Source organism: Sinohyriopsis cumingii, chromosome 8, assembly GCF_028554795.1.
Source record: "Sinohyriopsis cumingii isolate HCF-2022 chromosome 8, ASM2855479v2, whole genome shotgun sequence".
Lineage (NCBI taxonomy): Eukaryota > Metazoa > Mollusca > Bivalvia > Unionida > Unionidae > Sinohyriopsis > Sinohyriopsis cumingii.
This window is the reverse complement of record NC_142968.1, coordinates 2,894,295-2,921,692: the sequence shown is the minus strand read 5'-3', so window position 1 is coordinate 2,921,692 and position 27,398 is coordinate 2,894,295. Positions and strand designations below refer to the sequence as shown.

Genomic DNA, 27,398 nt, shown 5'->3' with positions numbered 1-27,398 from the left:
AGGAAGTTGCTTCTTGAAGGCTTTGGATAGTCCCCTAAGTAAAACGAACTTGGGAGGTGACAGCCTACGGAGATGGGATCTTTACTGCCCCCGTTTGTGTTCATTATGGCTGCATTATCCACGAAGAACTGCATTACAGCACGTAAGTGTACTTTTTCTTCAGAAAGATAATAGCGACGACCATTGATATCAAAACTTGTTTTCTTACTAATTTTCGGAGATTTGTTTTGAACAATATTTAGTTTCTATATTGTTTCATAGATTTACATAATTTTCTTCCTTTCTTATATCAGATGTGGTAAATATTGTGTACAAAGTATGAGTCAGACAAAATGTATGTATCTAGTGACAAGACTGCCTAATGTGTATTGCAGAAATAGCATCACCAATGGTGACATCTTCAAGTATAACTGAAACGTTTCAGTCTCAACAGAATGAAAGCCCACAAAACAACTAAACTCGTAGCAACATCAAACGAATAAACTCGTAGCAATATCAAACGAGTAAACTCATAGTAATATCAAACTACTAAACTCGTAGCAACATCAAACGACTAAACTCGTAGCAACATCAAACGATTAACTCATAGTAACATCACACGACTAAACTCGTAGCAACATCAAACGACTAAACTCGTAGCAACATCAACAAGAAAAACAGAACCAGAAACATGTATCTGATGATTCGAGCAAGTTTTAATTTTTGACAACAAACAGAAGGTGTTTAGAGTAACGTTTAAATTCATTTGACTTTTAAGAAGTGCATGAATTAATAATAATAATAATAATAATAATAATAATATTATTATTATTATTATTATTATTATTATTATTATACTTGCATAAAGCAACGCGTTATTTGCATAGGAGAAGAATTATGACGTGGTCCAGTGCTCGGACAGTAACCTAAATGATTACGTCATGAATATATTAATGTTTTTAAGTATGCATGTATATACTGAGTATACACACGTTTGTGAATATACATTATAACACAGAAAATATGTATATTACTATATTACTACAAGTTGTATACACAAACAAGACTTATGTATCAAGTCTACCTGCTACGTATTTACAAATGTTGTTGAGATACAACATTTACGTGACAAATGTATTTAACAAAAAAAAAATCTAATTTCCTAATTTATTGACAAAATCTATATTCAAAATATGAAAATAGTAAGTGTACAAATTTTGTCACAGTTGCAGATCTCAAATTTCATTTTCCTTCCAACCTATTTGGTGATGATGTTGGATAGTAATACCAAATGCAGATTTCAGTAGCGTACTTTTCACACCGCTAGAAACAGAGAAGTGTTTGACGCATGCGTGAAGCATGTGTAGTGTCAAAGAAAGACAGTGCAGGGAAAATATTAACACGATTCCAATTACCCACCACTGTCCAAGCTTGATCCCAGTAATGTGTGCCGATATATAGCATCTGAATGGCGGGGGTTGGGGGTTGGTGGTATTTTATTTGTGAAACTTTGTCTCTTTCTTTGTAGTAGCGCTCTACGGCATTTCAGTACAATGGTGGCCATAAAGCACACTGAGTACGCACTCGGTCGAGTTTCTCCTTTCAGGAGGCATGCATGAGCGCCATGCCACCTCATCGTCCGCACACTTCAATAGTGGGTTGGATGATCTTACGTATTACAAATTCTTTAAATTTAAGATTTATGTCATCCAAGAATTGGAACAAAAGAAATAAATTATAGAACGTAGTTTTATTAATAGAAAAATCACTTTTGATGAATTTTACTCAGATAAATAAAATTTGGAAATTAAAGTCGATATGTAAAACTACTCAGAGCACCATCTCTGCAACCGAATCTGAGTAAATTAGAAAGGATATTTGTTTCGTATTTATTCGTAAGCACAAGCAAAACAGAGCATTAAACAGAATATGTAGAACGATCTATATTTTAATATGTATCATACTCCAATCTAAATTTTGTATGATGTATCGAAATATTGTTTGGGAAGACAGCATGTCCTCAAAAGAAGAAAGAAGGTAAAGAATATCCAGTCTATATCACTGACTGTCGTAAAATGGGAACATAATAGGAATACAGTCTACTCTTCTTATAACACAGTTTGTTATTTCTTGATGTAATTGCACATTCAGATTGAACCCCACAGTGCTCTTAAGACGTATACGTGGTCTGGACCCCACATTATTTTATTGAGTTATATGATCTTTTTATTAAGTGAAAACACTTTAACCAGTTCAGTTGAAATTTTTTTTAATAATTCGGAAATCTGAATCTTTAAATTGGTAGATCGTTAGTTAGGAATGATTTAACCTACCTCCTCGTAAAACATAAAACTTTGTTCGAATTCCTTATAATTATTTGTCTTTGTTTGTCTTTGTGTGTCTTTAACAACAGGTTTGTGACGAGTCATCATGCAGCCATGATGACTATAAAATAATAATACTCATAAACCAGATAAGAAAAATGTTTCCCTGCAATTATTAATAAGACTTGATCTCATTTATAATTTAGAAACAACTTCACCAGAAATTGCAACAGCACCACCTCATATAACAACGGCAGCGCACAGTTCAACAACATGGAGGAATACTACGACGCCAGCCCCAATGACACCAAAAACAGAGAGTCAGAAAGCAGACGTAGGAGCAGGTATGCGTTCATCTTATTTGGTTTGAATTGCTACCTTTAATTTCATTTAATAATTTCTACTTGAGTTAAAATAGTACGGATCATATCAGAATTTTACAACTGAAGTGGACCCTTATAATTCGACCCACTGTTTTATCGTATCGTTAAATATTACCTTACCAAAGCAGCACACAGTCTAAACTGTCATTGTTAAATAAATGTTGAAAATTCCAGCATTTATCATATGTTCAAATGTCTTTACATTATGGCGAATTCTCTGGTAATGGAGAATCCGTGACATTATCCTTCGCTCTCATAATAAAAGGTTCGCTCACATGTAAACAAACTCATATAATTATCGCGTGCCTGATTCTCAGATTGAATCCTAGTGCCGCACCTGCACTAATTGAAAAGGTTTATATTTCAAGCTGGGAGTGTCTTAATTAGAGTTATCTGATAGACATTTAAATCTCTTTATTTCGACGAATAGCATAGCAAGCCATTCTCTTCTTTAATCATTTTTGTTAATCTGAATAACTTCGGGGCACAGAGTATCATGCGACATGGTACAGGAAATCTTAATAGAACAGCATTTTCTGAAAATGGCGCCTGAAGAAAAGCTTGGAAAGGTAAAACAAAGGTATAAAGTGTTGTACATTACTGTAGGTACGAATGTTCACCATTGAAATTATGTTGTTTCGATTTATCCTCAGGTATCAAACTAAAACTACTGGGATAATCGTGGTCCTATTGAATTGTTTACCCCCACACCGTATTGAAATGAAAATGTCACAATGACGAAGAAGGTGATTAAGACACTGTATATGTACAGCAAACCTGATAGTTTCGAAATTCCAACTTAGGAACAAAGTGTTCACTCTACCGAAGAAATTTGGTCATACATATAGCTTGCATCCGCCAATCTCTGAGAATGCAATCACAATATAGTAATTCCGTCTTAGAACAAAACTCTATTACGAATACATTGATCTAACGAACACCCACACTGGGATCCAATGACGGAATATTGTATTCAGAAAAAGCTTAAATGTTCTTTTTAAAATAAAACCAAAAATACAAAATCAAAACAGAAGGAGAGACTTTTCTGAATGCTGAAGCTAGAATTAACATTGGATGGGGAAGTATGAACACGACAACCTACCAACAGTTTTATTTCTTCTTGCAAAAAAAATTGGCCAACAATAGTATAAATTGTTCAATCTTAAAAACCGAATCAAAAAACAATTTCTCTATAATCAGTAATAGGACTGTATTTCTGCATTACATCATCAGCAACGGCAGAAACACCATCGAATATGGCAACGGCAGGAACACCATCGAATATGGCAACGGCAGGAACACCATCGAATATGGCAACGGCAGCACAAGTATCGACGCAACTTCCAGTACTATCAACAAGGCAAACAACAAAGTTATCGACAGGTATGAGTTCATAAAATATAACTTAAATATATGTTGCATGACCAGTTTTTGCTGCACACACACACACACACACACACACACACACACACATATATATATATATATATATATATATATATATATATATATATATATATATATATATATATATATATATGGCCTTAGTAGTTAAGTGGGATACTATAGGGACAATGGGACTTAGCATTAAAACGACCCCTGGGACACTTTAGGGACAATGGAAATTTAACATGGAGAAAAATCGTGGGTCACTTTAGGGACAATGGGAATTTAACATAGAGTTTGGGTCTGTCTAGGGACAAGGGAAATTAACATGGGAATAGAGTTTGGGTTTGTCTAGGGACAAGGGGAATTGAATATGGGATTTTTTTTTTTTCAAAAGTTCTTTTTTAAATTTAAATTTAAATTTAAATTTAGAAAAGGGGTAGGCAATGGAAAGGCTATCTCTTTTCGAGAAATATGGCTGGCCCTGAAAAGGGCCTTTGGGTTTATGTTAATATTAATATTAACATAGATGGCATCTGTCACATCTTCTTCTTCTTCTTCTTAAACTCCTTCTAACTACCGGTCCATACACAAGTACCCTCTTGAGACATCCTTGTCTTTCTATGTAAACTCTCCTCATCCATTGACTAGTATCTGTCCTATCAACAACAGTCCACTTTGACCTGACATACATGAGCATGTCCGTCCTAAACATCATGGAAGACACAAGGGTGGATGACTCAATGAGCGGGTACAAACACAAACACACAAACACAAACACAAATACACGAACACATACGCTAAGAAACAATAAACAAATCCATAATCTACTATCCACACAATCGTACGTGAGCGGGTACAAACACAAACACACAAACACAAACACACAAACACAAACACACAAACACAAATACACAAACACATACGCTAAGAAACAATAAACAAATCCATAATCTACTATCCACACAATCGTACGTGAGCGGGTACAAACACAAACACACAAACACAAGCACACAAACACATACGCTAAGAAACAATAAACAAATCCATAATCTACTATCCACACAATCGTACGTGAGCGGGTACAAACACAAACACACAAACACATACGCTAAGAAACAATAAACAAATCCATAATCTACTATCCACACAATCGTACGTGAGCGGGTACAAACACAAACACACAAACACATACGCTAAGAAACAATAAACAAATCCATAATCTACTATCCACACAATTGTACGTGAGCGGGTACAAACACAAACACACAAACACAAACACACAAACACAAATACACAAACACATACGCTAAGAAACAATAAACAAATCCATAATCTACTATCCACACAATCGTACGTGAGCGGGTACAAACACAAACACACAAACACAAGCACACAAACACATACGCTAAGAAACAATAACAAATCCATAATCTACTATCCACACAATCGTACGTGAGCGGGTACAAACACAAACACACAAACACATACGCTAAGAAACAATAAACAAATCCATAATCTACTATGCACACAATCGTACGTGAGCGGGTACAAACACAAACACACAAACACATACGCTAAGAAACAATAAACAAATCCATAATCTACTATCCACACAATTGTACGTGAGCGGGTACAAACACAAACACACAAACACAAACACACAAACACAAATACACAAACACATACGCTAAGAAACAATAAACAAATCCATAATCTACTATCCACACAATCTTACGTGAGCGGGTACAAACACAAACACACAAACACAAACACACAAACACATACGCTAAGAAACGATAAACAAATCCATAATCTACTATCCACACAATCTTACGTGAGCGGGTACAAACACAAACACACAAACACAAACACACAAACACATACGCTAAGAAACGATAAACAAATCCATAATCTACTATCCACACAATCGTACGTGAGCGGGTACAAACACAAACACACAAACACAAACACACAAACACATACCCTCACACTATCTTACAAAAGAGTTAGTGTTTATATTCACACTACTCTACCTACACATTGGCAAATTGATGGTTATTTCTTTTCTAGAGTATTGGGTAGCCCTGAAAAGGGCTGTTGTTTTTGGAACTTCATGGACACCTGGTTAATGGTGGCACCTTCCAGGCCTGGCGCCACATACACATCTTATCCCCCAGTTACTTTTTACTTTTTTGGGGGAGAGAGCAGATGCAGGATATGTCGCTTCAGAATCCCAATTTTCGCTCTCTGGGATTCTGAAATTTATTCTTCTTCTCTTCTTTTCCTTCTCCTCCTCCTCTTCTTTGTTTCTTCTCTCCTCCTCTTTGTATCTTCTTTCCTCTTCTTCTTCTTTATATCTTCTCTCCTCCTCTTCTTTTTTTCTTCTTTCATCCTCCTCTCTTATCCTTCCCTCCTCCACAATGGCTTCCGCGGCCAGTTCATTCAACAGGCGCCTGGCATATTCCAGATGCACATGAAGTTCCAACAATTTAGACAGTCTCGTGTTCATTTTTGGTGTTGATCAATCAACAAGGGTAGCTAAACTGCCCAGCGAGTTTCAATTTATAGTGAAAGCGCGGACGTGAAGGAAAACATCCCCCTAAAAAAACATAAAATTGATGTTACCTACATCATGACCAAAAACAACAACGCGCGGACCTAAAAGAAACACTCACTCACTTTTTTATGCTACCCATCACTATTTTAAAATTTTTTATAAATCACTTCAATAGACTATCCACATACGCAAAGCAATCCAATCTAACTCCAAATATACACCTCAAACACCAAAAAAAAACATGATTTTAATCTACTATTTATACCAACTTACTTAAGCACTTACTAACACACAAACACATACCCTCACATTTTTTAAAAAGAGTTAGTGTTTATTTTCACACTACTCTACCTACACACATTGGCAAATCGATCGTTATTTCTTTTCTAGAGTATTGGGGTAGCCCTGAAAAGGGCTGTTTTTTTTTGTTTGCTATGGCATTCTTTTTTTTAGTTTCTAAGAATGCGATGTCCTCTGAGGATAGACTTTCTGGCGATAGGTCTGCTTCTTCGGAAAGAAAAGAAGAACTCTTTGGTGTCGATACGGCAATCGACAAAGCCTCTGTCAGGTTCAGGTTGCTGCTGCTGCTGCTGTTGTTGCTGCTGTTGCTGCTGTCTCTGAAGTCTGTACTTCTCTGTCCATTCTTCTTTCTCCCTGTTCATTTCTTCTCTGAAGAGCTCTTCTATCAGGTCTTCAGTGATTTTTAACATTCTCACATTCTATATTTCTTCTGGCTTCGGTATCAGACTGTGTCTGACCCTATGCAAATTCACGTAGGCTTCGTTGAGTTTAGCTAGTTTGGAGCACATCTTCTTAGGAGGATGAGTCGACAATGGATGGTTAGACTGGAAACAACCCGGTTCTTAAAGTCAAAGCGCGGACGTGAAGGAAAACATCCCCCACACGGTTTTTGAGTCGCAACGTTTAGTGAGTGTCATGAGAGGGATAGTAAGAAATGAAAGAGCATCAATCCAACATTCTTATAGCTAAACAAAAGACAAAGGCATTTTTTTCAAAACACAACATTTTTTATTCAAAAATCACTTAACACTAAACAACAACTCTAACATTTTTTTAACAACAATGCAACACTAAAAGTTTCTCCACTAGGTAAAGAGGGATAACAGTCTTCCATGGTTTCTAGTAATCTAGGATGACTTCTCTCAAACTGTTGATTTCTATGGTATTATCGAATTCTGCATACAGGATGACGTTCACCGTTTCATCAGGGTCTCGGTCTTTAAACTGAATTTCCACACGAATCTGGCCGGATTTTATAGGGTGGAAATGTCCCTCGTCGCTGCCTTGGTCCGGAGTGAAATCGAAAGCCCACAAAGCGTAGCCTCCTGCATAATCCTCGTACGTAATACCGTGACTGGTATTGGTTCCTAACTGTCCGGTGGCTTCGTACAGGGACAAGTACGATCTCAAGTAATTCTTCTTGGTAAAGTCAGGTTCGAAAGGTCGGGTACACAAGGTCTTGCCATCGCGACTGACTTCGATTTTGGACACGCCAAAGTGTTGAAAGTAGAAAGGATTTTTTTCAGCAGCTCCGTTGAAGGCTGTATTCTCGACGATACCAACGATCAAACGTTTGGGTAACTGTCCTTGGAACAGATGATCTTCGATCATGGATCGCTGTCCCTTGGGAATGGTGAAGGTTTTCACTTCCACGCGTCGTATGGGATACTTGGCGGTCGTTCTGCTCAACGTCTGACTGATGTCGTTTCCCACTTTAGGTAACACTTCCACACGGCGTACGTAGAGTCTGGCTTCTAGGATTTTGGTTTTGTAACCGTCACTATCAGCCATCAAATGGAAAGCGGCACTGCTACGATTCAGTCTCAGACGGACATCCACCCCGTTCAGCAAATACTTTTTTTGCAACCACATGTCCAAATGCAAACGATCCATCAGTTCTAAACTTGTGTCGGCTCCCGTGATTCTCTTTCTTCGTTCTACAAATCCATCATTGTTGTCTTTCTTTTCATCAGTTTCCAATATTTCAAACTTGGTAGGTTCGTCAGCTTCCCATACCACACAGGCATTGAGATGAGTGTGCTTGGCATCTATTCCGTACGTCAAGAGATTTTCCAGGTAGGCACGATAAGGGTAAGTATCCATGCTGCTACTGACCAGTTTGTTATTCAAGTACAAGTCCACTCCACTGAACAAGGAATGCATGAAATTGTTGACGGGAGCTACTGCTTCATCGTCTATAGCACCTCCAGTCTTATCTAGAATTTTGACTTTTAGGTACAAGTAACTGCTATTCAGATCGATGTAATCTTCGGGCTGTCCTTTGATTTCAAACTCGATGGGAGCGGAATCGGTCAGTGAGGAGACGGGGTGAAATTCCACCCACTGGGATTCTTGCATCGTCATCATCGTGGGGGGCATGGCAAACAGATCCAGTTCCGTCTTGGAACAAGCGCAAGATTCTCGGTGCATCATTTTTTTTTTTTTTGGTCTCTTTTCTCAATAATCGAAAACGTCTAAGTCTCGAACGGTTCTTGTTTTCTTGGCCTTTCTCGCTTGAAGTCTGGTGAAAGGGTGTTTTCTTTGTCGTCTCTTTCTGCCTTGTCCTTGCTGAATGCCTGACTCGGTAGCGTGCAGGGCATTTATAGGTGTTTCTCGTTGGCCTAAAATGTCTTTGCCCGTTTGCAGCAAGACATTTTTGCCTGCCCTCATGAAGGCTTCTTTAGGGTTTTGTTTGTCGATGATGACATTTTGGAGAAATTCTTTGCCTTGCGTCAGTGCCGCATCTTTCAAGGCGTGCAATCCGCGTGTCACCATCGGTTTCAACACCGGGGCCACCGAACGAAAGGCCGATTTTAACATATCTCCTAAACCGTGTCCTCGCTGTCGAGCAACCCCTCGGTACACTGGATACATGACTTACGAATCGTGAGAAAACCGTTTTCGAAAATGGAGTTTCACCGTGACTTTTCCTTTGGTGAATGGAATATTTTGTCCCAAATCTCCTTTTATAGTAATGTTGACCGTGTCCAAATACGACTTACTGACAGGCAAATAGTGAGGATGTACAAATTCGCGGTGGACGTGGTAAGTGTTTCCACCTTCCTCGTCAGTGTTCGTGGCAGAATCCACTTTGAAAGGAATGACACGCAGTAACGGTACGGAGGTGTGTCCCACCACGTTATACTCCACCACATCGGAGTACACAAACATCAAATTCAGTCCTTGGTTCAGTTCTACCGGGGCACGAAATAACTTGCTAAAAGACTCGTTGTCGTGAACGATGGGTAATTCGTTTTTCTTGATCATGGTCTTTCTCATGTCCATGTCTCCGCCCAACATGTCAAACAATTCAGGACAAAATAAAATGGACATGATTTTACTCCGTTCAAATTTCATCAAGAAGCGACGAGCTGTTTTGTGGTACTCCATGGTGACACTTTTGTTGACATGCTCCAAAGCTTTCAGAAACACGACATTAAACCTGGAGGTTATGGTGCTGACCAAATGTTGACCACTAAAATAATAGCCTGGGGGAATGAACAAGTGATAGGTGGTGTACTTTTGATTTTGTGTACGGGTTTTCTTGTCATATTTGACATTGCTATCCATCCACTGTTGCATTTGCTCGTCATGAACTTCCACATCAAAAAAATTTTGATTGGGAAGGACATTGAGGACTTGGGTCGGGTGAATCATTTCTACTAAAGCCACTTCCCAATGGGCTTCGTGATCTAACTGGATGGCTTGAGGTAATTTGGCCGTGTAACAGCACAAGGTGTTCTTGGGAAACACCTCCATGGAACTGTCACTGGGTAAAGTTAAGTAAAATTGGTTTTGGTGACTCATAATTCCAGAGTTCTGTGGCTGTCCGATGGGTTACTGGACGTCAGAGGCGTGTCTCCTTCTAAAATGGGGTTCTGGTTGTGATTGAAGTGGTGACTGGCACTGGCACTGGACACAAGGTTCCCGTTGTTCCCGTTCGAGGTGAATTTCAGGGAGGGATTAGGAAGCAGCTAACCGATGCAACTGCTCAATAAAATGGTCCACAATTGTTTGTCTCCTTGTTGCAAACTCAAATTGGCGATGGCTGCCCCGATGACACAATACACCACGAAGATTTGGCAGAAAAAGACGATTTGCGTTTTAGGCACACGTTCTCCACACCACACCCACAAGGGTTGTTTTTGTAAATCTTGCACAGAAGAACTAGGTGAAGGAGGAGTGGTCGACGTAGCTGCGTCTGCTGTGTGAAAGGGCATGATGGTCACTTCTTTTTATAGTCGATGACTTGCGAAGCGTCGATCCAAGAATCGAAACTGGGGGGATATCCTTTCCAACGTACTTTGACTTCTTTGACACGTCGTTTGCCCACTTTACGGGTTCTGCGTTCGAGAATGCTTTCGATGTCGTACACGTCGTCTTCTTTTTTGGTGACACGTTGTAACTCGGGCAAATAAAACGTTCCTTTGAGCACTTCTCCGTTCATGTCTTCCAATTTATAGACGACAGGATGACGGCCATGCACTCGTCCAGTGACGCGAAACAATTCGGTCGTCCAGTTAGGTAAGTAACCTTTGTCGAAAGTGCGTTTGGTTTTGCCAATGCGCACCCAATCTCCTACGGCCAACATTCCACTTTTCTCGGGGACAGCCCTCGTCGGGGACGTACCAAACAGGCGCTCAAACACCAACACTTCGTTGTCGGGAGTCACGTCTTGCGGGGCACGTCCGATGCTTCGATGGTAAGATTGGTTGTACGCTTGCACCAGGTGCGGTAAGATGTCGATGTACTTCAGAGTGTGGTGATACGTAAAAAATTTCCACATGCGTTCTTTCAAAGTGCGTTGAAAACGTTCCACGATGCTGGCTTTGGTTTCGGGATTCTCGGTGGTAAAAAAATGAATGTCACGTTTCTTTAATTCTTTTTGGAAAGATTGGTTCAGAAATTCGGTGCCTTTGTCCGTTTGCCATCGAAGAGGGTGACGACCGCTTTGTTTCAACACCCGTTGCAGGGCTCGCACTAACTCACTGCTCGATTTGGAAGTCAAGGGTACGACCCAGGCAAATTTGGAAAAGACGTCGATGACACAAAACAAATATTTGTAGCCACGATTGTAGCTGGCCAAATGAGAGACATCGGCTAAATCGGCTTGCCATTGATGATCGATGCCTTCCACTCGGGTGCGACTTCTGGCAAACTTGCGTCGAATGGGTTTGTGTAAAGTGTAGGTAGCTTGTTCTTGTAACCATCGTTGCACTTGAGGTAAACGGAGACTTTTCAGTCGCGTTTTGGCAGCACGATACAATTTTTGAACTCCTGCGTAACCTGCAGGATGGGAGGGATCGTAGTAAATGCTGGCTAAGACTTTTTCCATTTTTTGTGTTGATTGGTGTGTTGATAAGACACCCACTCTTGGAGGATGCTACTCTTTTTCTCTTGGGGTATTTTCTTGGATTGCAATGCTTTGCGTGTGCGGCCAGCAATAGGTGTCGAAGAGGAGAAGGATGTCTGAGCGGGGGATATCGGTTCTTGTTTCACTTCTGTCTTCACTTCTGTCTTCACTTTCTTTTTCTCTTGTGATGAAGAAGGGGTGACCATCATCTTTTTAATCCATCCAATTCTGGAGGTAGGTGGTGTTGTTAACTTGCGTACTTTTTCTGGTGGAGTTTGAAACCCTTCCTCTTCTTCTCCTTTTTCTGTCTTGGTCACGGGTACTGGTGGTACTGGTACTGGTACTGGTACTGGTGATGGTGCTGGACTTTTCATCAAGGTCTTAAAATCTTTCAGAGTGGGTAGAGCTGTTTCGTCTAAAGCTTTCTGGTGAAAGAGTTGCAGTCGTTGCAAGAGTTGACCGCACTTTTGCGATTTTTCTGTTTCGGACAAATCTTGGCGATCCATCAAGGACTGCAATTCGTGTTGTAACTGGGACATCTCGCTCAAATGGGGATTGGGAGGTAAATGCGGGGTGTGTTGTTCTTGCCACCGATGGTATTCCATCCATCGTTTGTAAGGCACTAAAGCTAGTTTTCGTCCTTCCATGGGGTTGTCAGGGGTCGATTCTGAGATGTTGGAACTTCCGAGGCCTTTTTATCTTGCTCCCACCAGTCCTCCCAACATGGTTCCCAAGACTCCTTTCAGTATGGGGCCTAACAAGAGAGGTAAAATACCTCCACGTTGCACTAACATCTTCTTTTTTTGACGAATGGGAATTTTCTTTTGAACCATTTGGCGAAGAACGTGACGATGTTTGCCTAAGCATTGTTTCTGGTGTTTGGACAAAGGGATCGTGCCTTTCAAAACGTTCAAACAACATTCGCACACGGTATCGATGACCTCTTTGGAGGCTGTTTGAATGAGTTTTTTTCGTAGGGGTGGAGAAGCTTTGGACAGGACAGATAACATGTCCCCATGTTTGGCTAAACGTGGTGGCAGTCCTTTCCTTTTCTTTCCTTGGGGTTTTCTGGAGGGTGACATCTTTGAGTCTTCAGGAGCACCAAAAAAACACTGATACCCGACTTGGTCACAAGCCTTTTTTATACTGGAACGCGTCGCCACTGATTGTCTTTACGTCGTATCAGTTTGAGGACAGGCATGACACGTCGTGCAAGGGTACGTAACGGACTAAATCGAGCCAGTTCTTGCTTGGACAAATCCAGTAAACTTTGTAACATGCCCGATCTTTCTTGAACTTTGATTTTGGGAGAAGGTACTTTGTGAGCAGCAGCCACTGCCACTAAATTGGAAGGTCCTGCCACTGGGGAAGTTCTTTTGGGGGTCATCAACGGAGAAGTTCTTGGTGTGATCAACGTCTCCAAGTACTTTTCAGTTCTGGGTGTCATTAACGGAGAAGTGGACAAACGTGAAGCTGCCGGAGACGCAGTCACCGCCGTGGCAGGTCGTGGTTTGCGAGTGTAAGGTTGCGTCCTGGCTGAAGTGCCTCTCTTGCGACTAGTTTTCTGTGGACTTTTCTTTTTCTGGGGGCTTCTTTTCTTTTTCCGGGGTGGTGGTGGTGTCTGGTCAGAGGAGGGTCCTGCCACTGAAGAAGTTCTCCTTGGGGACCTGGTCTTTTTCTTCTTGGGGCTTCGTTGGACTTTTGTCTTGGGGATAACTTTGGGGGCATTAGGATCCCATCTTAAGAGTGAGCGAATGATGACCCCTCCTAGAGTACCGCTCCCTCCAGGTTTCAAAATGATTTGTTTTTTGGTTTGAGTGTCGATGCGGGGATCGGCCAGTTGGACCAAAGCGACTTTGTTTCGATCGAAAAAGCGTTGGGTTTGATGAGGAATCTGAATGATTCCTTGGAGTAACTGACGTGCCGTCACCGTGAACCATCGTAAGACTTCTTTGAGACTAGCTTCTAAGACACGAGCTCGTGTTTGTGGATCTTTTTCTCGACTGATGCCATACAAGGCACGAATCAATTTGACGGGAAGATGCGACTGAAGGGACGTCATGTTCGCACTGAGAGTGAGACAGACGAAAAAGGGTCTGAGGTTTTTATAGATTTTGTTATGGGGAGTGAAATGAAGTCGAGGACGGAGACGTGTACAGGACAGGCCCTCCGTCTTGGCACCAGTGGTGAAACAAGTGGGTACGAAATCGCAAATCCTCGGGAGTCGTAGGTTTCAAATCGACGAGTAAATAGGCGTGTGGCGTTTGAGTGGCATCGTCGTACGCCTGAGCCAGCCAAGGCGTTCCTAACTGTTTGGCTAAGACTTGCACTTGCGATTTATCTCGAGGGCTTTTAAACAAGACCACGTAATGCGCATTGAGACCGATGGTGCGATGGGCTTTACTTTGTTGAAACAAATTTTGGGTGATGTAAACGACACTGGCATTACGGTGATGCCCTTTGCGCGTGAACCACAGTTTAATTTCTTCTTCTTCTTCTCCTAACATGTCGTCGAAAATGACCAAATGGGTTAGACGGGAGTCAGAGACGATGCCATCGTCTTCTTTAGGAATGCCTTCCACAAACACGATGGAATCGCCTTGACTTTCTCGCAAGAGGCTGTACGCCGATTGCCACTCTTTGTAACACCACACGATTCGTTGAGGGGGTCGATCGATCAAATGATGTTTATGTTCGATCAAACGTTTGACGAATTCGGTTTTGCCTGAACCGCTAGGTCCAGCAATGAGCATGTTAAAGGGATGGCGAAGATACAAAGCTTCCCAACTGGCACGATCTAAGTGTTCGTCGATGACTTTGACAGTAGAGGAAGAGGGAGCAGACACAGCAGAGGTAGCCATGGTGTGAGAAATGTCACTTGTGACACGAAAAACAAACAAGACAAGAGTTTATATACTTTTTCAGAACACGTTTATTGAATGTTTCAAACATGAATACGAAAGACAAAAATGCATAAAAGCCAAAGGCTTAAGTACAAGAATAAAAGGCACATGATAACCATGAACGTGGAATAAACACAAGTGTCTGTACAACGTGTTTTGGGTAAAGTTCTAACCAGTTCTATAGTAGGGGTAAGGTCACACAAGTGTCCTCCCGAAAGGGTCTTTCAGGCCTGTCCACGACAGTCCTGTCCTGGGTGACGGGTTCTTCTGGCACCGTCACTAACACAGGTTGAAAAGTAACTTTTTTCCTTGAATAACTCTCGTGCATACTGGGCCCCCTCTTGTGTCCAAGCCTCAAAACCCTGGTCTCGGTGATGTCCAACATTTGACTCCTAACCAATCTGGTTTCTTCTTCGTCAACGACATGGTAAGTTACTTCAATGAACAATGAACTATCGATCTTGCCTAGGGTTCCTTTTCATATACAGACCAATACCAACGTGACCGTACGGTAAGGTGAAGTGATTGGCAAGTCGCACTCGCTTCTGGTATACAATTTGATAGACTTTTTCCAAGGGTCGACTGACGATGTGGTGAGTGGGTAAACGTACAATCTTGTTCGGTTGATAGGTGGTCACTTTAAAGTTTCCATCCTCTCCCGATTGCAAGGCTTCTTTCAATACCCCAAAGTTGACCACTCGACTGGTACGATGATTCAGAGTCAGTCCTTTCACTTTGCACGTCGTGTGCACTTCTCCTTGTTTGTCCCGGTATTCGTAGCCGTAATTTTTGGGACCACCACTGACGAAACTTAGAATCTTGTCGTCGGGATGCTCGTCTGTCCAGGCTCCTAAATGGTCTCCTTCGATGTCAGGGTGCTGTTGAATCGGGTGATGGATGTAAATGCAACTGTCCGTGTCAAAGTACAGGACGCGTTCTTCTAACAGTTCTAAAGCTTCGTACAATTTTAAGCGAGCATGAGCTGTCACGTAAGCCGCAATGATGACGTTTCCAAAAGGGTCGTCTTGTACAAAGTCCAGATCTTCTTCGTAATTGACCAAGATCAAATCCTCTCGAACGACGTCCACGTGTTTCATGTATTTGGTTTTGTCGTGAATCATCTGGAAGTAGCGGGAAGGTTCTGTCAAATATTCCGTCTTGGGTAAACACGGTCGTTGTGCCATTTTACCCCACAAGCAATTTAACATCACTTTGGCAAACGATCGCCTACCTTCGTTTTTTTCGATGTGGTCTAAGGAGATGCCTTCTTGTGCGTAGTATTTCTCTTTGAATTGTATTTGGTCTTCGGGAGTGTAACACCAGGAAGGATAGCCGCTGGCTTCTTGTTTCAGTTTCAAAAAGGCATCCACGTAGTCAGCGAAAATGCCTTTCTGAGTAGGGTCACCCTTGTGGTACTGTTGTGTCTTGGGAAAGTGGCAAATTTCGTACACTTCTAACAGTTGGTATCCCATGTCCAGAGCTTTGAACAATTCCACGCTGACCCAGGTTCCCGTCAAGGCACGTTCTTCCTGGCTGTGATGGCAAGGTTGGTCCTGGTTGCACGTTTCGGCACAAGTACGGCACAAGGGAAACATCAGTTTGCCTTGACAATGGTGAGGTAAGACGGGATGGTATAGGTTCGTGGGAGGCAAAACTTTACACTTGATCAAGCCTTCGTATTGTCGAATGTTTTTCAGGTCGATGTGTTCCGTGAACAATTGCGGGTGCCCTACAGGAAAGCGACAATATTTGCACACGTAGGGATACAGCGAACACACGTCCAAGTATTTGATTTCTTCTCCTTTCTCTTCGTCGGCTTGGTACAGCAAACAGGTGGCATTGGTCCTTCCTCCGTACAAACTATCCCTCGGGTTCAGCGGGTCCATGAACTGGTAACTTTCCACGAGGCGTTTAAACTCGGGATCGGTTTTCAAACGGTGATCGTACTCGTGTTCCCACATTTCCACCACTTGGTATCCTTGCTGTTCTAACTTTAGGCGTCGCTGACAAGTGTCCTGGTACAAGTCTTCCATGGTTCGTTGCAAAAACTGATTTTTAGTGCCACGGTCAGGGTAACAGACGGGACATCCGTGAAATAAGCAACCGTTAAACTCGTACACGATCTTGGGGTTTTCTAAGTCCCAGCCATCTACCGAATACGTTCCGATGGTCTTTTCGCCTCCTCCGTTGCGGGCATGCTGAATCCACTTGTCTTCCTTGTCGCACAAGTAATGTAACCAACGTAGGGCTTTGACCGAGTATTGACGCTTGACATAGTGGGTCGTTTGAGGACTGATGACAGCCACGGTGTTTTCAGGCATGAATCGTTGTCGGTACACTAAGGAACACGCTTTGGCAATGGTGCAAGCTTCTTTCAAAGGATCGACCCCTCCGTGTTCCATGAACAGTTCTCGAAATTTTCCACAGCAACGCCGTAAAATGTCCACGTCGGAACGACAATACTTTAACATTTCTTCCTGAAAGTCGAAAGGGTCCGAGGCGTGAGCCTGGTACCAAGCGTAGAAAGCTTCTCGTTGTTCGGTACGCATGTTGTCGGGGTCGTAATAGTGAGCCTCAGGCAAATGGGGTAGAACAGCATGTTGATTGGCTTCCGTATTGAAAAAGTGTGGAAAGTACCCTTTAGCCATTTCTGTCATTCCAAACGTTTTAGGCATTCGGCTCAAAGGCATGGCCAAGTAACTCATCGAATCTTTAAACTGTACTTGTCCCACTTGCATGAAAATGATTTTGGCTCCGTTCAAAATCACTTTAGGACGTTCGGTGCCATGTTCCGTATAGTACCTCAAAAGAAACTGTCCATCGTATCCGGAGAAATTGTGAGCCATCACCGTGGCATGACGATGACAATCTCCGTAACGTTCGATGTCTTCTTGGCTCCACGTCTTGTCGATGGGGTCTAAGACCCATTGGGCAAAATCGGCTAACGTGTTTGGTCCCCGAAAGATTTTTTCACGCCCTCCAGGAATCTTGCTGCAGTGAGGGCAATGACTGAAGATAGGTTCTTGAATGCACTTCTCGCACGCTCGATGAGCCACGCAGAAATTAGGGATGTGAATGCCAGTCTCTTGCATGCATTCGAAATCGAAAAAGATGAAATTGCCTTTCTTCTTGTGACCGTCCTCTTTCTCTGGTGGGGGTTGGTATTTTTGCACGTAGCATTCGTGTTCCAAGTCCACGATGTGGTGACAAATGTGACATTTTTTCTTTCCTCGACATACGTGTGCCTTGGCATTGTTGGTAAGTATGCCTTGTCCACAGGTAGGGCACAATCTCAGCAGTTGACAAGCACATTTCTGCTGTGAACCTTGCGTCTTCAGATGTTGCTGGTAACAGGCAGGGCTGACAAACGTACGCAGACAAGTTGAACAAGGCACTGGTTCTTCGCTCAGACAGGGTGGAGAGGCCAAACATCCTGGGCATTTCAATCCACAATGCTTGTGTTGCTCTCGATTGTTATAACCATAATCACATTTCTCACAATAATAACCGTATCCCAGGAATCCAGTGATACTGGTAATGGTATCGAAATGGTCATCGTGATGATAGACATGAATGTATTTTCCGTCCTTAAAGTCTTGGCCTCGAAACAACAGAGACTCGCGCATTTCTTGAGGGTGCACTTTCAAGGTGTAGCGTGGAGCTAGGGCATCTTGCAATTTTTGCATCTCAGGAATGCCACAGGGTGTGTCTTTGGACAGGCCAGCTTGTTGCAACAGGAGTTCTGCTTCGTTTCGTTGTTTGGTTCGGTTGGATTTTCAAATGTTCTCCCAGGTTCTTTTCCATTCTACCGTGTCGTTCTTGTTGGCATAGGTTCGTCCCACCACGATGGCACGGGCTAAGCACATCTGGTCTTGAGGGTTGTTAATTCGGACAAAACTACGCTTAATGTTGCGAAGGTCGTCCACCAATAACATCTTTTTGCGTCCTGTCCCTTGAGGAAGAGAGACGTGAGCCATTTTCAGTGTGGCTTTACCATCGGTGATGTCAAACTGGTCATTAGATTGTTGTACGTGTTGAATCTTGTCCATGACTTTGGAAGGGGTTAGTTCTGCAGGTCTGCTAAACTCGATCCAAACAGGGGATTTCAAACCGTCGTGATCTATGGATAGTGTCAAGCGATCGTCTTCTTTGGGTTGACATTGTCGCTTGAGTGAGGTGAGCAAAGAATCCCACATCTCGGTGATAAACCCTTTTGCTTTCTCCAAGGGTACGTCGGCCTTGAAATCTTTAAACTTCACCGTGTAGGTGTAAGCCGTGGTTCTAAATTTTCTAGAGGAGAGCTTTTCCGTCTCTCGAATGGAATAGTACTTTTCAGGGTTGACTAAGGGTGGTGAACTTGGTTTAGAGGGTTCGGATTCTGGTTCACTCATGTCCTCTTCAAAATCACTGGCATGAATTTGTGCCAAGATTTCAGCCCTGGTACGAGGCGATAGATCACGTTTCTGCCTCTTACTTTCTTCTTCTTCTTTCTTCTCGAATGAATGGGATCGTTTCATCTTGAGTGCAAAACGTCAAATGACTCAAGTTTAAACACCACAGACTAATTTATAGTCTTGGCAAACCAGCGTATATAAAAAGGGTGTGTGTCTTGTTCTTTCACTATTCATTTCACTCTCAAGCTGAGCACAACGATGGAAGAGACTACCCAGATGGAACGTTTCGTCAGAGCTTTGCGAGGGGTCATTAGAAAATTCTCTTTAGACCAGCCGACGGACTACTCTCCTTCCTTTCGAGATAAAAGTCAAGATACTTGCTATATCTGTCAGAAGAAAGGGCATTGGTCTTCAGAGTGTCCAGGCCGTCAAAAAAGAACAAAAACAGGGACTAAAAGAGACAAAAGTCAAGATACCTGTTATTATTGTAAAGAAAAAGGACATTGGTCTCCAGATTGCCCAAAAAAGAAACAAGAGGAGTCAGAAGAAAAGAAGGATTCTTCAAAAGAAGAGAGGGATTCTTCGGAAGAAGAGAGGGATTCTTCAGAGGAAGAAGAGGAAGAAAGAAGACAATTCTTTTTAAAAGAAGCAAAGAAACAGGAGAAGAAAAGAAGAAGGGAAGAAAATGAGGTAAAAACGGTGAAGAAATTCAAAAAACAGAGAGACTAAACAAGGAGAAAGAAGAAGTCAATGAACTTTTAATTAAAGTGTTCTGTGGTGAATTGTGAATTGGATTGTAAAAAAATGGATAAAAGAATACATGAATGATATAAGGTAAGTGTCTTTGAGTTTTGATTTTAAAATGAGAAGCTACACTCACGCACTCATACACAGACACGTACTATAAGGGTAAAATGGGTGGGGTTTATTTTTGAGTTATTGACAAATTGAAATTGTATTTCTTTTCGAGAAATGTGGGTGGCCCTGAAAAGGGCCTTTTTATTTTGGTGTAGGAGTGAGTTTAACCAATCAACTTTAACTGCCTTAAGCCTTTGCCACGGCCAAGGCCTACTTCTGATGATTGGGTTGAAATCACTAAGGGTGGTACGACAGGCTTAGTCACAGGGTTGGCGTGTTTAGCTCGGGAAGGTCGTATTCTCTTCGGTCGTGATAAAGAAGTCTGATACATTTGTTTCAGACTTCTTAACTCCGCTAAAATGTCCAACAGTACCGTAGCCGTTTGATTTTCACCCTCTTGTTTCTTTGCTGCTACTTCTTCTTGCTGTTGTTGCTGTTGTTTTTTTCTTACCTCTTCTTGTTGCTGTTGCTGTTGCTGTAGGAGAAAAGCTTGTTCCGCTTCCTTTTGTCGTTGCATAAATTTCTCCAATTCTTCTTTCTGTCTCTGTCTAAAATTCTCCACTTGCGGTAATGAAGAAGGTAACGAAGGTTCTGGAACAAATTCTTGCGAGGTAAGAAAATCCACAAAATCCCAGTGTACCTCTTCTGAAAGTAAGTCCGGGTTCCCTTGGGCAGTCTCCCCTGCTGGTGCACCCCAATGGATCGTTTTCTGAGCTTCCGTCATGTTGAATCACTGTCGCATAGATTGACTGCACACAAGCGCTAACGAATCTATATAGACCACGTGACGTCACAGACTGCTCTCTTCGGATTGGATGCGAGCTGACTGAATTTTGTAACGCGTGTTCGGATTGGTGAATGAATTCAATCCGTTTCAATCCTTCCTGTACCTATAAATAAGCACAGTTCACTGCATTGATTCACCTATTCTCGTCGCTTCAAGATGTGGACCACAGTTGAGTCATCCACCCTTGTGTCTTCCATGATGTTTAGGACGGACATGCTCATGTATGTCAGGTCAAAGTGGACTGTTGTTGATAGGACAGATACTAGTCAATGGATGAGGAGAGTTTACATAGAAAGACAAGGATGTCTCAAGAGGGTACTTGTGTATGGACCGGTAGTTAGAAGGAGTTTAAGAAGAAGAAGAAGAAGATGTGACAGATGCCATCTATGTTAATATTAATATTAACATAAACCCAAAGGCCCTTTTCAGGGCCAGCCATATTTCTCGAAAAGAGATAGCCTTTCCATTGCCTACCCCTTTTCTAAATTTAAATTTAAATTTAAATTTAAAAAAAAAATTTTTAAAAAAAAAAATCCCATATTCAATTCCCCTTGTCCCTAGACAAACCCAAACTCTATTCCCATGTTAATTTCCCTTGTCCCTAGACAGACCCAAACTCTATGTTAAATTCCCATTGTCCCTAAAGTGACCCACGATTTTTCTCCATGTTAAATTTCCATTGTCCCTAAAGTGTCCCAGGGGTCTTTTTAATGCTAAGTCCCATTGTCCCTATAGTATCCCACTTAACTACTGGCCTTAAACTAAAAACAGAATGAAGAAAAATCAAAAAGTTTTGTAAATTAGCAAGCATATATTTCTCTTAGTCACAAAGAAGAAAAAAATTGAAGAAAAAGTTATGGTATTGTAAATTAAATTCCAAACAAAACTAAAAGGTCGATCAAACGCTTAATAGTTTGAATTTCCTAATGAATTCTAATACTGAGAATGCTATGTCCCAATATTTTGATGGTTCACAATGATATAATCCAGATTTTCTTTGACTGAATCACAACAATCTAACCGCAGTGTTTTATTCCAAAATGTCAGTGAACACTTTGTAATTGCAATAAATAATTCGAAACAGAATATTTCCTCTAAATTTATATCTGAACATAACAGTAAATGATTCCAAAGACTAAACTTGAAACAGGAAAGTATAGCTGTGTTGACCTCATTCTAAATATATTAATTTCACTTGACTTAGGATACAATAAAATGAACACAATGTGGGTCACATGTTCGCATACAGAACACTCTAAGTTTGTGATTAAAGCCATGCCTTGGGAGTGTTTGAAAACTATGATGAATGCAATCCCAGTCGGAAGACTGCCTTTATCCATAATTAAGCCTTTATAAAATTACGGAATCTTCGAGCATTTCTTTCGTGGCTTACCAAACTGATATAATGTTATAAACCAATTAATGCAGTTCAGGGGCTATTTCAAAACTAGCTGCTATCCGATTGACATCACTGTCCTTCGAATGACGTTGGTGACTAACCAATGGGGTGGGGGCGCATATTTAATAATCATGGACCTATGGTATTGACTTATCGATTTAGTTTGGCTACCAGCAGAAAAGGTACTTTCTACCTTTTCTGCCTCAAGTTTATTCAGTTCATCAGACAAAAAAAAAACAACGATCTGAGAGAAAGGTGTTTCGTTCTAAAAACACCAACGTCATTAAGTGTAATCAATTTTAATTTTCGCTACAAACGACTATGTTTGGGTTTCCCAAACATTGAGCAAGCTGAACTGGGTGATTTTTGAGGTAGTACATACGATCTGCTTAGTTATAACCGTCCGCCTCGGATGCGGGGGTCGTGGTTTCGATCCCCGGCCGAGTCATACCAAAAACTTACAAAAATGGTACTAACAGCTTCCTCGCTTGGCGCTCAGCATTAAGAAGTTAGTGTTAGGACTGGTCGGCCTGGTGTCAAGATAATGCGACTGGGTGGGACATCATGCTACATGTCTGCGGCATGATGCCCCAGTGCTAAACATCACAATAAACTGTTACACTGCAGACATCATAGCGATATGACTGAAACATTGTTAAAGCTACGTAAAAAGTCCAAATAACACACACACACACACACACACACACACACACACACACACACACACACACAGTTCTTACAAATGACTTCGGCATGATGTTTTTTTTTATTTTCTTCCCTGCTTTGTTACATTTTAACGATAAATATATAATTAAATAGGTCATTGTTGAATGTGTTTCTCTTTTTGTGTTATATAGGAGTTCCTAAGCGACCCAGTAACTGTTGTTTCAACGAAAACATGGTTATTATGCTTCAAAAAGATCATCCAGTTCTGAATGGTTACGTCCCTTTTGTCTCCGTTGTTGAGCAAACGAACGGTACTGATACAGCTGCTTGCGACGCAAAGGTATTATTGAAGGCTACCTTTAGGAAGAGTAATCAAACCGTCCCGTGTCAGGGCTGCACCAACGTTCCCCAATGTGGAAATCAGATGCTGAAAATTGAACTGTGGATGTCTCCTAATAAAACTGGCGTTTCCTTCCACGTCGGTGATAGCATAACTAACGACGGATATGGTGAGTATAGGCCAATGACAGGAATACGTCAGCAAATTTTTATTAATTTCTTGGTCCATGCGTTTTTTAAACAAAATTCTTGTAGCCATAGTTTTGACGTTGTAATCGCTATTTTAATTAGTCATTCAATTGATCACTGAGTGTTGAGTCGGAGCTCGCCTTTGAATGATAAGTCTATTGTACTCGTTTGGCAAATGCTATCATGTATGTATAATTTTTACAACCAATTAGTCAAAACAGCTGAATAGTATGTGTTCATTTTACGTGAGCATGTAACCTTTAGAAATAAATGGATGCTTTAGAGTCTTAAAAGTCAAAGTGATCTAAAATCAACACAAATGTATAGCTTCATATAAATACCCGTTCGTTGCTTTGAGTTGAATATATATAATAGGAATCTGGTTAATCCCTACTCTTAAACCGGAAACCTCGCTATGCGGTCATACTTTATCTGGGACGGAATTCCTAAACGTTCCTTTGCTCCTTTAATCCAGAAATCCGCGTTTAGGAAAAGGAAACGGGGATCAAAGTTTAAAATTACTACAAACATTGCCCCGATCATCCGGAAATAAGGTATCCCAAAATAAGAAAATTCGAAGAATTGTATAACAAAATAGTTAGTCGGATAACACAGATTCGCTTAGGCAGATTTGGAGGTGTGTCAATTTGGCATTCTCTGATTGGTAAAATTCTAGCTGTAAGTTAAAGTTATAGTTAATGTTATAGATTGATCATATAAACATGTGTATTCAAAAACTTAGAGTACGTGATCATAGCGTATCCAGCTATTGTATAAACAATGTTTGTTTTTGCTGTTCGCCGACGGGGTGTAAATAATTAAACATACTGAGATCAAGTCGTACAAGTTGTATGTCATTAAGTCTTTGTATTGTTTACCGGTTGTATGTAACAATCACAGTCTGGTGACGGCTGTACAAACAAAGTTGATTGATTTAAGCTTTTGACTGTGTATGGTTTCGTTTCAGAATAATATTATTGGCTCATTAGCAGGTATAACTGTTGTAAAATTATATATTTTTTTAAAAACTGCATTTTATTAGTTTACCATAATACATTTACCTGCAATATATTGGTGTGTTTTCGTTGTAATTCGTACGATTACATGCATTACGATGACACCATCAAGCAAGAGCAGACGAGTGTAGATAAGAGATTTTACGGTAATTGTTTAAACTTACATTTATGTACAAGTGCATGTTATAATAAAGTGAAATAAACAAATTAATAGATGCATTCAACCATTATTGAATATACATATACAGCTAGAAAATACATGTATATGAATACCATATGATGGCATTGTCAAATAATAATGTGCGTGATTCAATTATCCGGAATCTCATTAACAATGCTCTGTTATATATATTCCCATTTACTAAGCTGTATGGGATAGAGATCCTTTTGATAAATTTGCTGTGTAAAAAGACAACTGAATGAATATATGAAAGTTAACTAAATTTGTATACGTTGAATACCATTGACTCCCATTGTCAAATAATCAAATAGAAATACTTCGTCTTTGCTTTTTGTTTCTCTTTTTACGCTCATGTGGGCCCAGTGGTTTATGCGTCCTCTTCGGATGTGGTAGGTGGCAGGCATGAGCCCCAGTCGAATCATCTCAAAGACTTATAAAAATGGCACTAACAGTTGCCTCGCTAGGCGTTCAACATTAAGGGTTATCGTTAGGACTGCTCGGCCTGGTGTCATGATAATGTGTCATAATGCTACATATCTGCGGCATGATGCCCCAATGCTAGACATCACGATAAGCTGCCACACAGCAGATATAATAGTGATATGACTGATTTAAAAAAAAAAAACGTTAAAAATCCAAATCACACACACAAGCGCGTTGTCTATGACACAATTACTGAGACGGAGTTTGGTTTATCCGCATCAGAAAGTCCTGTTTACAGCTGGTTGAAATCGCTAGCCATGTCTAAGAAAACACCGAGTGTATTTTTTTGTTGACTATATCGCTTTCTTGCACATGATTTTTTTGTTGTTGCGATTATTAACGTTTCAGCATATTTCCATTTTATTACATAAAAAGACACCGAAGTATCTGCCATATCCTTTTAAGCCCAATATATCCCAGACCATAATGTTATGATACACGTGAGAAACAACTGATGTCATTATGTGATATGCATTTCAAGTTATGTTTGATGTTACAAACAGCGAACAGCGTTATGAATAAGTTTAACTTTATTGCAAATTCAGCGCTATATCGTATCTCAGTGACTATGTATTTTGACAAAGGAACGAAAACATAAGCAAATCTAATGGTATGCACGTATTATGTATACTTACAAAAGCTACCTGCTTGCATTTTAATATATATGCAAAAAATCTACATGTTTGCGCGTATAATGTAGAGGTAAAAAAATCTACATGTTTGCATGTATAATGTATAGGTACATCTACTTGTTTGCACACATAATATATAGGTACAAAATCTACTTGTTTGCATATTTAATGTATAGGTACACGAAGACGAAATGTAAAAGCGATAACATTACTACATAATAACACCATTTCCAAGCCAACATATGAAGTAAGGTTATTACACTAGGGTTGTTACATAGCATAACAGAAACATTCAGCCTGTGGTGCGTACTCTTTTCCCCCTTACTTACTAAATCAGTATGCATCAATCAATTCACATCAAATCTATTTTTTAGGTGGAGACGAAAGCACACAGGAGAACGATGCAGAGTTTCACTTGTACAACTATGAACAACGGCTATACGGCAGCGACAAATGCGTGAATATGTCCCAGCTTCTTTTCAGTCTTCCCAACGCAAGTGCGCATTGGGTCACCATCTACATAGGCAACGAGTTTATTCGGGTTTCCACCCCACTCGGGGACGCTTACGAGCTGTGCTCAGATTGTTTGTTTGCACTGAATGGACAATCGGATTCCCAGGGTACCGTGAACGAAGACATATACATAGGTCTGAATCGCATTATTCGCAGCTCCAATTTAGGGGGCGGAAATGGTGTCTGTGGCGCTGTGATAAGTTGGGCCTGCCCATGGAAAGTGTAAAAAGTCCGGAATCATTAGCATGGTACAGCGGAATAATAATGGAAACATGTTTTAATATTAAAGTCTTGAATGATTTTACCATTCGTACACATTCCTTACTCTAAAAACACTCTCTGACATGTATTCGATGCACGATCAACTAGTGCATTATATTGCTTTTTATAATGATGTAGCATGTCAACCCTTGAGACCGAAATAGGACAAATTTGGATTGGTCGTGAATCTTGTTAATTGAAACACCTATCTTAACACTGATTTACTTTATCTATACCTAAAGCTGCTCGTATGATATTCTCTGTATCTTTCTTATTATTATCTTTTGTTTTTTCTTATATAACCAAAAGTTAACAATATACTTTTCAACAGCATTAATTTCGATTTCCTTTTTCTGTGTTTTATTTTTGTTTGTTTTGTGTTGTCTTGCTGTTAGAAATTCTCCTGTCATTTGCAGTGCTTCGTTAGTAACTTAAATGAACGGAACAACATATCGACCTTTAAAAAGCGAATGGTTAGAACACCATAAATAGTGTCTGAGTATATTTACATTTCTCGTAACTATTTACTTCTTGTCTCGATAACGTTATATAAAACTGCCATGAACGAGAGGCACATAACTCAAACAATAAATTTAGTGTACATTCCCACCGATAGGTTAAAGTAATAAACATTATAAAGATATGTGTCCAGATTGATATTTGAGTTACAGAAGCATGCAAATGTTGAAAACAGTACTCATCCTCAATTGAAAACAGCACTCATCCTCAACTGAAAACAGTACTCATCCTCAATCGTAAATCGTTGGGTTA

The 27,398-nt window shown here is 40.7% G+C and overlaps 1 protein-coding gene across 1 annotated transcript; it reads left to right on the top strand.

The window, feature by feature from the left end:
- LOC149792860 (uncharacterized) lies at positions 1 to 26,964 on the top strand. Its single transcript, XM_089966646.1, has 5 exons — positions 1 to 142; positions 2,510 to 2,647; positions 3,920 to 4,069; positions 23,205 to 23,522; positions 26,228 to 26,964. The coding sequence occupies exons 1-5, from the start codon at positions 73 to 75 to the stop codon at positions 26,590 to 26,592; spliced, it is 1,041 nt and encodes a 346-aa protein (XP_089822772.1). The 5' UTR covers positions 1 to 72; the 3' UTR covers positions 26,593 to 26,964.
- The last annotated feature ends 434 nt before the right edge of the window (positions 26,965 to 27,398 follow it).

What these genes read in the sequence shown, in the direction of transcription:
- LOC149792860 (XM_089966646.1), top strand. Translation starts at nt 73, where the DNA reads ATGGGATCTTTACTGCCCCCGTTTGTGTTCATTATGGCTGCATTATCC. An exon ending in GAAGAACTGCATTACAGCAC is followed by an intron (nt 143 to 2,509) that starts GTAAGTGTACTT and finishes TTTATAATTTAG; the next exon opens with AAACAACTTCACCAGAAATT. An exon ending in AACAACAAAGTTATCGACAG is followed by an intron (nt 4,070 to 23,204) that starts GTATGAGTTCAT and finishes TGTGTTATATAG; the next exon opens with GAGTTCCTAAGCGACCCAGT.